This window comes from Boleophthalmus pectinirostris, unplaced genomic scaffold (genome assembly GCF_026225935.1).
Source record: "Boleophthalmus pectinirostris isolate CB_2022bp ecotype Guang Dong unplaced genomic scaffold, ASM2622593v1 HiC_scaffold_12, whole genome shotgun sequence".
Taxonomy (NCBI): domain Eukaryota; kingdom Metazoa; phylum Chordata; class Actinopteri; order Gobiiformes; family Gobiidae; genus Boleophthalmus; species Boleophthalmus pectinirostris.
This window is the reverse complement of record NW_026571018.1, coordinates 662,631-677,552: the sequence shown is the minus strand read 5'-3', so window position 1 is coordinate 677,552 and position 14,922 is coordinate 662,631. Positions and strand designations below refer to the sequence as shown.

General features: G+C 39.7%; 1 protein-coding gene across 1 annotated transcript in view; it reads right to left on the bottom strand.

Annotated features, from left to right (window-relative positions):
* jade2 (jade family PHD finger 2) overlaps positions 1-14,922 on the bottom strand; it is a 148,386-nt gene that overhangs the window by 10,952 nt on the left and 122,512 nt on the right. Inside the window, exons 5-7 of the mRNA XM_055148669.1 lie at positions 8,177-8,376; positions 3,270-3,481; positions 1,484-1,651 (exon numbers count right to left, since the gene is read on the bottom strand). Of these exons, the coding sequence (XP_055004644.1) occupies positions 1,484-1,651; positions 3,270-3,481; positions 8,177-8,376 (580 nt within the window). The remainder of the gene's footprint in view (positions 1-1,483; positions 1,652-3,269; positions 3,482-8,176; positions 8,377-14,922) is intronic.

Sequence of the window (14,922 nt, the reverse complement as noted above, 5' to 3'; positions counted from 1 at the left end):
TTACTACACGGCTCACCTAAACATAGGGCTGTTTAAGTCTATTCAGTCTTATTCAGAAAGCTCCCATCACCGGACAAAGAGCACGCCATTTCCTGTACCTGCGTTCATCAGTGGAAGGAGCTGTTAAAAAGTGACAGGTGCACGACGCTAAAGAAAAATATTTATCTAAAAGGAGGTGTTTTTCTGGAGGTAACGGGGATAACTGGGGCTAAACTCAAGCTTGTGGACTGAAAGCAGAAGAGATGACGTGAGATGAAATGCTTTCCCAGATGCTGTAGGAAGGAGGATTTTAAAGATGTATGCAGTGAGGAACTATCTTTAGTCTGCTTGTAATGTTTCAATGTTTTATGACTTGTTTATCTGACGTCATGGAATTGTAAAGGGAAAGCTGGAACGCTCCACAAATAGGCCACATGCATTCAGAAGATATTACACTGTTTTCTGATCTATGCTATAATGTTGTTTCTCACATGTAACTCACAAACCCTGCATATTTAGGCTGACAACACTGTGTGATGTCATGAGGTAATACAGAAAGTCCTCCACTTGCATCACAAGGTGGAACAGAACATTTGGAATTAGTTATATGTGTGAATGAAACAAAATACAACTCCAGGTCTGTTTTTGTTTTCTGTTTATTACCCATTATATGTATTCTCTTTATTATTCTATTATACTGTGATGTGTGAGCTACTGCGTCCAAATCATTTCCCTTGAGGATCAATAAAGTTTGTCTAAATCTGAGGAGATGACAACATTCAACATCACCAAAAGCTCACACGAGTAAAGTTTGTGTAATATAGGACCTCTAAGAGGTTTTATTCAAAATGAGATCACATGGTGATGTATTTTCTTCTCTGGAGAAGACATTATATAATAATTATAATGCACTGGTCTAATGGTGCTTTTCCAGATTTTTCATATTTGAGCATAATTAATTCTCTCCACAATGTGGTAACAATACACTACAGCTCTACCACAGCTCCCCTGGGGGTTTGGTTTCTTTCACACATGTTTGAGTAATCCTTTATTATAAGTCTGTCAGCATCTCCAAAGCTCAAAAAGCTCTGTTGCACCTTGTGATGTCATGTAGTGGTAGTCTTCAAGTAAACAGATCCTTTTACCTTTGCCTTAAGTTCCCTAGAGATCGGCAAATATAGGTGTCTTCATGTATTATCACATGACATCACAAGGTGGAACAGTGTGTTTTCAGTTTGAGAAATGAACAGGCTAAATGTGCAGGGTTTGTGTGTTAAACATGTGTGAATGAAACTAAACACAACTTGAGGTCTGTTTTGAGAAGGAAACATTATAAAAGAAATAAGAAAATAGCAAAATATGGGCCTTTTAAACTAAAGCGGGGATATTTTTAAGTCAATGGTAACTGTAGCATTTAACATTTCAAACTCTCCATTGGTCATAACGGGCAACAATAAAATGAGCTGTGGACTAATACTGCTGTGTCCATGTGTTCTGTCCTGACCTCCGGGATCCATAAGGCACAGCTGACGTGGACCCACTTGGTCCCAGAGCGCGTGGGCTTCAGAGCTCCTCCTCGTTTGGGGCACAGCAGACACTTGGGCTGCACACCCAGAGCACAGGTCCGACACAGCCAGTTCCCCTGGGGCACCTTCAGGATCCCGTAACACGCCTGAGAGAAGAGCAGACAGAAACGAATATCAAACTACTGTAACACGCCTGAGAGAAGAGCAGACAGAAATGAACATCAAACTACTGTAACACGTCTGAGAGAAGAGCAAAGAGAAAAGAACATCAAACTACTGTAACACGCCTGAGAGAAGAGCAGACAGAAACGAATATCAAACTACTGTAACACGCCTGAGAGAAGAGCAGACAGAAACGAATATCAAACTACTGTAACACGCCTGAGAGAAGAGCAGACAGAAATGAACATCAAACTACTGTAACACGTCTGAGAGAAGAGCAGAGAGAAAAGAACATCAAACTACTGTAACACGTCTGAGAGAAGAGCAAAGAGAAAAGAACATCAAACTACTGTAACACGTCTGAGAGAAGAGCAGACAGAAACGAATATCAAACTACTGTAACACGCCTGAGAGAAGAGCAGACAGAAATGAACATCAAACTACTGTAACACGTCTGAGAGAAGAGCAAAGAGAAAAGAACATCAAACTACTGTAACACGCCTGAGAGAAGAGCAGACAGAAATGAACATCAAACTACTGTAACACGTCTGAGAGAAGAGCAGACAGAAATGAACACCAAACTACTGTAACACGTCTGAGAGAAGAGCAAGAGAAAAAGAACATCAAACTACTGTAACACGCCTGAGAGAAGAGCAGACAGAAATGAACATCAAACTACTGTAACACGCCTGAGAGAAGAGCAGACAGAAATGAACATCAAACTACTGTAACACGTCTGAGAGAAGAGCAAAGAGAAAAGAACATCAAACTACTGTAACACGCCTGAGAGAAGAGCAGACAGAAATGAACATCAAACTACTGTAACACGTCTGAGAGAAGAGCAAAGAGAAAAGAACATCAAACTACTGTAACACGCCTGAGAGAAGAGCAGACAGAAAAGAACATCAAACTACTGTAACACGTCTGAGAGAAGAGCAGACAGAAATGAACATCAAACTACTGTAACACGTCTGAGAGAAGAGCAAAGAGAAAAGAACATCAAACTACTGTAACACGCCTGAGAGAAGAGCAGACAGAAATGAACATCAAACTACTGTAACACGTCTGAGAGAAGAGCAAAGAGAAAAGAACATCAAACTACTGTAACACGTCTGAGAGAAGAGCAAAGAGAAAAGAACATCAAACTACTGTAACACACGTGATGTCACATAGTACTTAAAATTCCAATGGCTGCTGGATACTGCAAACCTTCTGTTTTTAAACACCATTCTATAAATGTAATTGATTCTAGTTTTCACTTGCCACAAAAGGACTAGGAATAGTAGATAATGCCATTAAAACACCAGAGTGCACAGACAGTTCAGCAGCTCTGTGCTGTGAAGACCTGGTGCAGGCCTGGTGCAGACCTGGTGCAGACCTGGTGCAGACCTGGTGCAGACCTGGTGCACTTGTCACAGAACACTGTGTCGTGTGTCAGTGTACACGTGTGTGTCCAGGGTCATACTGTATTGTATACTTCAGTATTATTAAGTATAGAGTTGGTTCACACAGACATTACATGTATCACAAAACACAGTATTCTGTGTATGAGACAGAACACAGTGTGATACTTGAGTACTAGAGTACAGGTGTAGTTCATACCTGGTGCACACAGACGTTACACTTGTCACAGAACACCATCTCGTTTCCGTCTTCACCCTCTGGAGAGCGGCACACGTCACACACCACGTCTTCATCGTACTCAATCCCCAGCCCCTCCTCCTCCTCAATGGCCTGCTGCATCTTCTGCTCACACACAGACTCCAGCTCCACCAGGGCGCGCTCTAGAGTCAGCTCGTCCAGAGGGGGTAAGGCTGAGACAGACAGAGAAAGGCTTAGAAATGGAATGATGCTGATTCAGTGTTTTTTTTAGAAAAGAAATAGCTTGGTTTGTTTCTGCTGCTGAAAGTACATTTGTCTGTTGGCATCACCTTGTTTGTTTTGGTTTGTCGTTGGCTTCACCCAAACCACCTAAGATGGTAGAAAGCTCCAAAAAGTCAATTTTGCATAATAGCCCCTCTTTAACAAATCAACTTTAGAAAAAAAAAAACAGCAGGGAGAATTAGATTTGCTCTTTGACAGTAAAGTCTATAGCATCAGTCTTATTAACTAGGACAACTTGACCAGCCTGTTTAATCCTGTACTACAAATGATCATCTGAAACATTCAAACGATTTCCTTTGTACCGTTCTGGCTGCAGCACTTTGTTTGCACTTAAAGTTATAAAAGCACCATTTCTCATCTTTTGGACGTGCTACAAACCTCAGGAGGCAGGACTAAATGCGTCCTCTTCTCATTAAGAAACTGAATCTACAGCCATTTTTTATCAAACACAAAATAAAGCGCCTCATTTGTCTTTTCGAGTCCTTTTCGCCAGGATGGCCGTCTCGTTAGTGCCAGAAAAGGGACTAAATTGGCTTGGCGCTTTTGCATGTCCTTGCTCAGAGCCGGTAATGACTGATAAAAACAGGATTAGCTCAAACATCGTCTTTTATCTGGATTTGAATAAAGCTTTTGGGTGACGGTTAGCGACGGTTAGCGACGATGGCGCTAATATTTCCAAAAGCAACCCGAATATGCGCGCTTCATTATTTTCTCATTAAGAACAATCAGATTTCAGTGATTAGAGCGAATGTTTGAGGATAAAGTGTTCAAACCAGTGAGAAGAAAAACTCCAGCTCTGAATGAACTGTACTGGACAAACTGATACAAAACACAGGCTGCTTTTTATTACGCTCATATTAATCATCCGTGTTATGTTAGACTGACTTTATTTTGTTTTCTCTTTAAAGACGGGGTATAATGCAAAATCCACTTTTTGGAGCCATGTTATAATGGGGAGGGGAGTGACTTAACACGGAGAGCAAGGGGACGTGAAACTCAAGCTTCAAAAATGAAAGTGAAGTGAAATATAGCATTTTTAAAACAAAAGGTGAATGTGTTAGTGGTTAATACCCCACAGAAACAGAACACCCCCTCTTGAACAATCACACTAGTTTTGTTTCCTCCCCAGTACTTTATTTAACTACATATTCCTCTAAAGGTGCTCTATGTAACTTTTCTAGTGGAAGGCTAGAATAATGTCATACAGTGGAACATTCTTGATAAAGCAATATTATCTCCATGGAGGTGGCTGCCCCCATCACAAAAGTGAAATAATATGCCTTTACATTCTGCAGAATGTAGAACGTTTGTCTTTTGCACACAAACTGATTAGTCAGTAATCAGTAAAATCTATATTTGATTTACTGACTTCAAATGTTTTATATTAGGCTCATATTAAGTATTTGCATATGACAGGGTAGACTACACTTTTCATTAAAAACTACTTAAACTAGATAACTAAAACTAATCCATTATTTGACTTCGTCTTTGGAAGCAGGACTCACATATGTAGAGATAAATATGTAGAGGTCAATCCATAAATCTTAATGAGTGTCAAATATGATGCTCTAAATAACATGAACAATTAATAGTTATGATTAGATAAATAACAATAATTTGTAGCCACAGTCTGCCCCAGGGCAGCTGTGGCTACAATAGTAGCTTACCACCACTGAGTGTGGAGTGACTGAATAATGAACTGTAAAGTGCTTTGGGGATCTTGAAAGGCTCTATATAAATGCAATCAATCAATCAATCAATCAATCAATCAATAAACAACAACTCTGTTTTGTTAAATGAAGGTTTAAAGCTCCTACATTAAATCAAAGTGACTCTTGTGAACTTTAAACCATGTTAAAATATTGTTTCCTCCTCAAAAACTGACCTGCAGTTGTGTTTTGTTCCATTCACATGTTTGAGTAACTCTTTATTATTAGTCTGTCTACATCTCCAAAGCTCAAAATACTCTGTTCCACCTTGTGATGTCATGAAGTCCCTAGTTTTCAAGTTTACAGCTCCTTTAACCGTTAGTTCAATAAAGATTGTCAATTCCAGGGCTGAAATGATCCAAATGATTCTAGTGAAGGTACAGTATATGGAGTTTAAAAACACAGTGGAGCACTTCCTGTATTACCACATGACATCACAGGGTGGAACAGAGTGTTTTGTTTTTTTCAGTTTGAGAGAAGAATTCTTCCAGGGTTTGAGTGTTAAAAAAACACAACTCCAGGTTTGTTTGTGATGAGGAAACAACATCAGAACATAGATCAGAAAACACAGTAATGTGGGCCTTTAAACGGTCACAAAAGTGTCTTTCTCATGTGTAAACTAACGCTGCATTTGGGATGGAGTTTTCCGTGTTGATGATATAATCAGAGGAATTCCATTTTAAAACTCGGTGCTACTTACTGCATTTCTAAACTTTGCTTATTAACCTTTTAGCACAACTTAATCTAAAATAATGACCACAGGTACTATCCCACCAAACCAAGTCCAAATTAGAAAAACATGAAAACCTGTCACATGCAAATCCTCCATTACACAGGCTCCATTGTACTTGAGCTTGGAGGCTCTCACACACGCAGAGGAAACTGTTGTAACTTATTAACCTGAGTGACATTTAGATCCAAACACAGCACAATATTGACTGTGTGCTTATCTTCTGCTGTTTTTCCACATCTGCACCGCCTCTGAAAATGTCACCCAAACACATCCTCCTTTACACAGCACCAAAACTCTACTGGAGAAATCATTTGACTGAATTTTCGATTTGTTATTTACATATTTGAGAGCGGTGAGTGCAGCAGGTTTACGTCTAACACATCACACGTTTACATCACCACGTTACCTTTTATTGTTTTGAAAATGTCATATTCACTGAAAACAACTTGTCAACATGTTTAATAAGTTTCAGTTTAGTTTTAGACACTTTGAGTCTCCTCTCCCTTTGCTCTCTGTGCTAAGTCACTCCCCCTTAAGAGCAATATCACAACAGAGTCAGCGTGCATCCTGCTAATGAAATAACTGCACATTGCATCAGGATTGTGAAGCTGTAGTGTATTGTTTTGTGTCCTGCTTTTATATATCTATGAAAAAATGGTTTTGTGGGAGCGTGGCTGACACAGGCGTGTGGGCCTACAGGATCATACTGCTACCTGTAACGAGGAAATAAGAGTACTCAGTGAGCCTCATTTGGCTGGCTGATTTGGGTGACGTCACACTCTCTTAGTGCACTTCTGTTATACAGTCTATGGACAAGATGAAGTGTGCTCAGATACGTGGAAATAATCAGGTGCAGGGCCTCTAGAGCCACAACATGTGCCCAGGGCCCTTTAAGCACTCACTTGTTTGCAGAGAACAGGATACTGGGTAAATAATTGCACCTTTTGTGATTTGTTGATTGCGACTATTGAAAGAGCGGTTTCAGTGTGATTGCATTGAACCTGACAGGCCACGAGAAGAGAATATTGTAGTTATGTAAGAGTCAGATACAACAGCTGCTAATGACTTCAGGGGGAGAGGGACCGCTGTGAAAATGCATTGATTTACAAAGAAACAAACAAGCTGCTTTAAATAAAGAAAAAGTATACACTATTCAAAGAAATCTCAAGTGTAACAGAAAAGCTATGCATCACCAGATTCAACTAAACCTTTAAATTAGCCTTTATTCAGACAGTAATAGTGGGGAGCTCAAGGGAGGCAGGGGGGACTGAATTGTAAAGGTCCTATATTACACAAAATTTACTTTTGTGAGCTTTAAGATAATAAGGTTATAATGTTGTTACCTCATCAAAAACACATCTGGAGCTCAAAAATGCTCTGTTCCACCTTGTGATGTCATGAAGTGGTAGTTTTCAAGGTAACATCTACCTTTTACCTTTAGTTCAGTAGAGTTGAGCAATTCCAGGGCTGAAATCATACAAATGATTCTAGTGAAGGTGTATGGAGTTTAAAAACACAGTGGAGCATTCCATGCACTACCACATGACATCACAAGGTGGAACAAAGTGTTTACTGTTAAAGAGAAATCCTAAATATGCAGGGTTTGTGTGTTAAACATGTGTGTATAAAACAAAACGCTGTGATGAGGAAAATAGATCAGGACATGTGTAATATGAGCACATGATGCATTCTTGTGGTTTGAACTCCATTTAAACATTCTTTTGGGATCAGTATTACACATTTTCCAACTTAAAATAATGTCTGCATTTGGAAAACATTCTTTATAAACCTCACCTCCATTTCCAATGAGGCATTTAAGTGTTGAAGCCTCCTCTGCTGTTAGCAACAGGAATCAATTCTTTCACAGTCCTTGTTCCCCGTGAACGCTGCGCTAATAGACCCGTGCTGTGGTTGTGAACACAATGTGACCACAGAATAAGTCCTGTGATGGTTTATGGGATTAAAAACTGTACAGGAAAAGTGAGGAGTTTTACCTGTGATGCAAAAAATTTGTCATATGTGTAAAAAAAAAAAAAAAAAGCATAGTTGAGTCTCAGAAAAGAAGAGTTTGGATGACGAAATGAAACAAGCGTGAATGAAATAAAATACTACTCCAGGTCGGTTTTTGATGATGGGACAGTATCACATGGGTAAAAGCTCCATTCTGCTGTGATGTCGCTCACCCATTTGTCTGAACTCCTGGTTGACGAGGTTTAACCAGGCCACATCCAGATCGTCCAGGTCGTAACACGTGTAGAGTCTGTGCCGAGGAGGTGGGCTGGTACCCCTGTGATCCTGCTCTGAGTCCTGCTCCGAATCCTGGTCCGAGTCCTGGTCCTGATCTGGTCTGGAGAGTCCACAGGAGGTCTGCTCTGTGATTAACCTGCAGCAGAGACAAAAGTGTACTTATGATAACATGTCACTAAGATAAACTGCAATCAAAATAGAAATTTTAATGGATGCAAAGGCTGCAAAACAAAAATTTTATATGTAATACATCCCTATATATCACATAAAAAAAAAAAAAAATGACAGGTTATTTTCTTTTTCATATTTCCTCAAAAATAATCAGGATGGAGAACAACAAAAACAAATGTTGGATTAAGGATGTTAATGGAGCTTTTCAGATTCTAGAATGTGATGATGTCCTGCTCCCAGATGGGATAAGAGACAGTTAGTAGACCTATTACTTACATTTTACTTTGCCATGAATTATCTAAAAGGTAAATTCACAAATGTTGTCCCTGATCATTAACTCAATATAGTCTACGTTCAGACTGCAGGGTTTAACGCTCAATTCGGATTTTTTTGTGAAATCTGATGTTTTTGCGAGGTCGTTCACATTTCCAATTAAATGTGACTTGTATGTGACTCCAGTGTGAACAGTAAACAGCCCAAAAGTGTCCCGCATGTGCACTGGAGACACGACGACGTCAACCGCAGCGACCGTGCTCTGTGTTTACGGAAGTTGTCCAAACATGGACGCAGCATTGAGCACCTGGAGATTTTAAAGTTCCTCTCGTACCGGAGCCAGAACATGTAGGAGATTGAGAAGGACGAGGTTTTTGGCCGTGGCGTTTGTGGGGCTGTTCAGACTGAAGTTGCATGTCAAAAGATCAGATATGTATCGGTTTCAGGAGCACATATCAAAGTGTCCTGAGTCACGTTTGAAAAAACTCAGATCAGTGTCATTCAGACTGTCATTAAAAGATCAGATACAGGTCACATAGGGGCCAAAAAATCAGATTTGGGTCACTTCAGGCTGCAGTCTGAATATAGCCTATATTACAACACAAATCTGTATTTGGACAACATGCATTTTAACAGCTCCCATCTGTATTTCATATTATTGGCCTAAGGAATGTTGTGATGTCATCTTAAACCATAGGACAGTAAACAGTTCTCAAGGACTTGGGATGCTGTCCTGGAGAAGTTGGACTGTGTCATGTGACCCTCCTGAAGAAAATGCAGAAAACATGTCAGGGTGCAAACAACACACTGCTCATACAGGACTCCTTACCCTTGGGCCTGTTCAAGTCCAGGTTTAGTTCTGGTTTAGTCACACTTTAGTCCCAGGTTTGTTGTGTTGCATGCATGATGGCAGCCGCATATAACTGCAGTTGGACAAACTCTAACAAGAACTTTTTTTTTACAGTGGCTGATATCATAATGTATTTTCAATGTTCAAACGTATTAATCAAAGTTTGCAAAGTCCTCCATTTTAAACCCGTCTGTTTATATTTGATATTCTGAAATGCATTTTGCTGTTGACAGAAGCCTGTGCACACAAACACAGAGCAGAGTCATTATTGACCAAGCGGAGTGTCCATGTGGCCTTTAGAAACAATGGAGCAGATACAGACACACAGAGTCCAGACGAGAGGCCAGCACCACAACACACTCTGGAGTAAACTTCACCGACACAGGGACACACAGGGACACACAGGGACACAACGTCTGGGTTAGTCCTGGTTTAGTCATCAATCATAATGCACTAGACTTATATAGTATCAGTAAAATAGTCTTGTACAAGCACTAACCAGACCAAGCTCTGCTTAGCAAAAGAGACATGATGAGACCAGGTACTGACACGAAACACACTCACCTCACAACAAGTGAGTTTTAACCCAACCACACAGAACCCAACCACACTGAAAGAGGGTCACATGTAGAGGATGAATTTCTGTCATGGGGGAATGAAGAAAGAACTCCTTAAAGTTAACCATGACAAGTCCTGGTTTAGATTTTTAGTGGTCATTATTGAACCAAGATGATTTAGATCAGGTTTAGTCTTAGTTTAGTCCTGGTTTAGTTCTAGTTTAGTCCTGGTTTACTTCTGGTTAACTCTTGGTTTAGATCTTCTTTAGTGATTGTTATCTATCCAAGATGCTTTCGATGAGGTTTAGTCCTAGTTAATCCTGATTCAGTCCTGGTTTTGTCCCTTTTTACTCCTGGTTTAGATCTGGTTTAGTCCTGGTCCAGTCTTGGTTTAGACCTGGTTTAGTCCTGGTATAGTCCCAGTCCTATTTTTAGACCTGGTTTAGGCCTTGGTTCAGTGCACATTCTCAAAGAAGAATGCTAAATATCCATCTCTTCTCCTCAGTCTCCCTGGGCTCGTTTAACAAATGCAGGGGAATATTATTGTGCACAAATAAATCCATAAATCTGATAAAGCCTGAACAGAAAAAAAGCAAATCCAACGTGATCTGCAGAGAGTGTAAAGGGTGCGCTTCAATGTCTTATCCACCTACTTAATGCTGTAAGCTGCTTTAAACATTGTGTAACAAAACAAGGCCAGAAAAGAGAGAATTCACTCATTAGGAAAAACAATACGACCAACTCTTATCATTACTGCAGACCTAAAGAATGCATTTAGTGACTGCACATACCTGTTCTCAAAAGTGAACAAAGAAAGACGGAAATTCCATATGCTGAACCTGAACTTGGGTCGGTAAACAAAAGTGATTGAAGGATTATTCTAATTTGATAAACATGACCTTTTTACGTCCTCGGAGAAGGCCCATTAGCCAATCAGAAGGCAGAATGAGCTCCGCACTTCGGGTTGCCAGATCCTATGACTAAAAGCAGTTTGTAATGAACCTAAAAGAATGAGAGATACAAAAATGATCACTTCAAGAGGGTGTATTTTACTTCAGTGGGGTATTCATTGCTAACGTCATATATTTAGATCACCATGTTACCTTTCATTGTTTTGAAATTAACAGGTTTTTTAAGTGTTTCAAGTCTCGCCTCCATTTGCTCTTCACTCTGAGTCACAGCCCCTTCAGAGCGCTGTCACAACACCATCAGCGTGCATCCCGCTAATGAAACTACTGCAAGTCTCATCAGGTTTGTCAGTTTGTCAAGTAAATACTCAAAGTTAATACTCTTCTGTGAAAGATAACACAACGTAACAGTTCTTTGTACAATTATCAACTGCTGACACACCTTTGACAGACTTCTTAATACACTTGATGTTGTAATTTTGCAGTTTTTTTCTATCAAATTTCACATTCAAAATTAATCCGATTTAACGTTTTGGTTCATGATTTAAAGGCTCCTTAATGCGCTATTTTCTGATTTATGTTATAATGTTGTTTCCTCATCCAAAACATGCCTGGAGTTATGGTTTGTTTCATTCACACATGTTTAACACACAAACCCGTCAGATTTAGGCTGAGTTCCTCTCGCAAAAGGAAAACACTCAGTTCCACCTTGTGATGTTATGTGATACAGGAAGTGCTCTGCTCTGTTTTTAAATTCCACACACCTTCACTACAATCATTTGGATGATTTCAGGTCTGGAATTTCCAATCTCTACTGAAGAAAAGATAAAAGGTAGCTGTTGACTTGAAAATTACCACTTCATGACATCACAAGGTGGAACAGATTATATTGAGCTTTAGAGATGTTCTTCAAACATATGTCAATGAAACAAAACACAACTCCGAAAACACACTGTGAGCAGGGGTCGCCTCTGATCTAGGGCTGGGCGATGTGGATCAAAAAATATATCTCGATATATTTTGCTATATCTCGATATACGATATATATCTCGATATATGTTCAAGAAAAAATAACCCCCTAAAACTGAAAACTGCAAAAACAAATCTGCCAAATTCCACAAGGTCCTTTTTTTTTAATTAAAGTGTAAGAGGTTGACAGTTCATATAGGAACATTTAAGATGACAAAAAACCCTAATTACATAAATAATAATTTAACTGTAAAATAAAAGAAATAATACATATTTTCTTCTTTTCATTCATAAATAAAACAACTCAACACAAGTTCATCTTTGCATTAACTCTGTTGTCCAAACCAGAACCATAACCATGAGCTCATTTAGCAGAAGAAACTCAGGATGTTCCTTATTTCAATAGATCCATGTTATTATCCAGCAGTAAGGAGCCCTGAGGTTTAATCCCACAATCCACTGCAGATCAAACCCAACGTTTCCAAACACTGTTGTACAAGTGACACTGCAGCAGATTATTAATAAAAATATTCTGCATAAATAAACTTTACATTGCTAAACTTTACAATATATAAAGCATAACGACTCTAGAGCCACATCAGCCTGTTTGCAATAATAATGTGTTTAATGCAGTTTTGCGCACGTGTGTTTACATTTTACAGAAACGAAACTTAAGCGCATGGCTCATTTGCATAAACAGCACTTCTCATGCAGCTCAGCTGGTTTAGCTTCTTTCGGGCTAAAGGACGCGACTCGGTGGAATATGAGGATGTGCTGCTGATGTTCTTGTCTGTAAATGGTGGAAAAGGTTCGTGGTGCTTGAAGTTTTTCACTGTCACCAACTTTCGGCGTTCACGGTGATAGTGAGGAGTGAAGGAGACACGAGCGAACAAAGTCAGGGAGGCGGAGGCGACGAGAGAGAAGACAAACAAGCGAAGCGACGAAATCAGAATTGAATATAAACATTATATCGATATATACGATATGTCAGAATTCATATCGAGTTTAAAAACTATCTCGATATATTTAAAATATCGATATATCGCCCACCCCTAATCTGACCTGTAACTTAGTCAGGTTTGGTCTCCATGAAAATAGAGTTTAAGGTTTAATGCCATACTATGAATCCATGAAGAAAAGCATTTGACCTCCACCAGAAAAGTTAAACAATGCACCTTTAAAGCTCATAAGTAGAGCACGACCGATATGGATTTTGTTGTGGATGATATGATACCGATATAATGGACGTTGGAGCTGCCGATAAAAACTTAGGTTTGGCTCTAGTGGATTTTAAATTGGGTTTATTTAGGCAACATTTATTGTCATTCTGCCTCTTTACGTCATATTTACAGACAGTAGGTCGGACTAATGGCATTTTTGTATCACATTCTAGCTACTAGTGATGGGTATTCCAGTTCTTTTTAGAGAACCGGCTCTTTTGGCTCAGCTCACTAAAAGCAGCCGGCTCTTTCGGCTCCCAAGTGGCTCTTCAGATTGTTTTGTTGCAAGCAGGACTAAAGCAGGTCTAAAGCAGGACTAAAGCAGGACTGAACCAGGACTGAGTGCTGGGACTCGGTCTCTATCTCTCTCCGTCTCTGGAGCCCAAGATTTGTTACTGGTTACTGGTTTACTTATTGTATGCTGAACTACAGCCAAATATGCAAGTTTTTTTCTATCCTATTCTCAAAGTTTCGTTTTGAGCCACTGCCGCTGTCAATCTACCACGAGTCTGCACACAACGTGAAGAGAAAAAAGTGAGAGAAAAAGAAAACACGACTCCCAATAAGGAGCCGGCTCCCATCTTTCGCTTCAAGAGCCTAAGAACCATTTCATTCGCGACCGACCCATAACTACTAGCTAGTAAAGAAACTACAGCTATTAGCCTTTAGCCGTAAATACGTGCGCGCCGCGGTAATTAATTATATGCGCAAATTTCATAATTCACACGTCTATTCACAGCTCATTTACATATCAATGCAGGTCCAGTAACAAATATACGGCCAATATAGTCACTTTACAATAGACCAATAGAAAATAGCCTGTTTATGTGTGAGAGCTACAGCAGCTAATCGCTAACCAATAACAAAGAACCAAAACCAGCTTCAAAGTCGACATATTTCCAACACTCACACTCACACAGGCTCCTCTCATATCACAAGTCTGCACTAATAAATGTCCTTTTAATCCAGACTCAAACCGATTGTCTGTAAAAAGAAAATAATGTCAGTGTTGTGCACGACTGCGTGTGTAAACAAACACACGTGAGTGACGTGACTCTATGGTGTGTTCAGGGACAGTACGGACACACACTCAAACAAATGACTCCGCAGATAAATACTGATGCGGAGCCACATATTAGGGCATTTATCTGTCTGTAAATTGTATTAAATTAACATAATGTAGAGAGTTAAAAATTTATAATGAGGTATCACACGCCCACGTGAAATATCGGCCCCTATCAGCAAACATATGTTTCCAGTGCCCATATTGTCCGATAATATCAGCCAACCGATATATCAGTCGGGCTCTACTCATAAGAATCCATTTTGTGTAATATAGGACCTTTACTCTGAAATAGACAGCATCAATCATATCATACTACACTAATACAACTAATACTAACAGTTCTTAATATAGTATATAGTATAGTATACTATAGTATAGTATAGTATAGTATATCACTATAGTCCTGGCTCTGTCCCGTCTCCTCCATCAGGTCCAAACTCACTGTCCTGTCCCTGGATGTCCTTACACAGGGCAGTGGGGGGCGATGTGTTGTGAATTATTTGTTGCTAAATGAAAAGAGAAGACATTAAGCTTTGGTTCTGGCTGTGGTCCAGGAGTCGAGCTGGAAAATAAAGTGAAACTGACGCAGGATGTAAAGGCACTGAGGCCACATAATGATCCCAATAAACACAGCAGGACTGCACTGGTTTTTCACTTATGTTGTACAC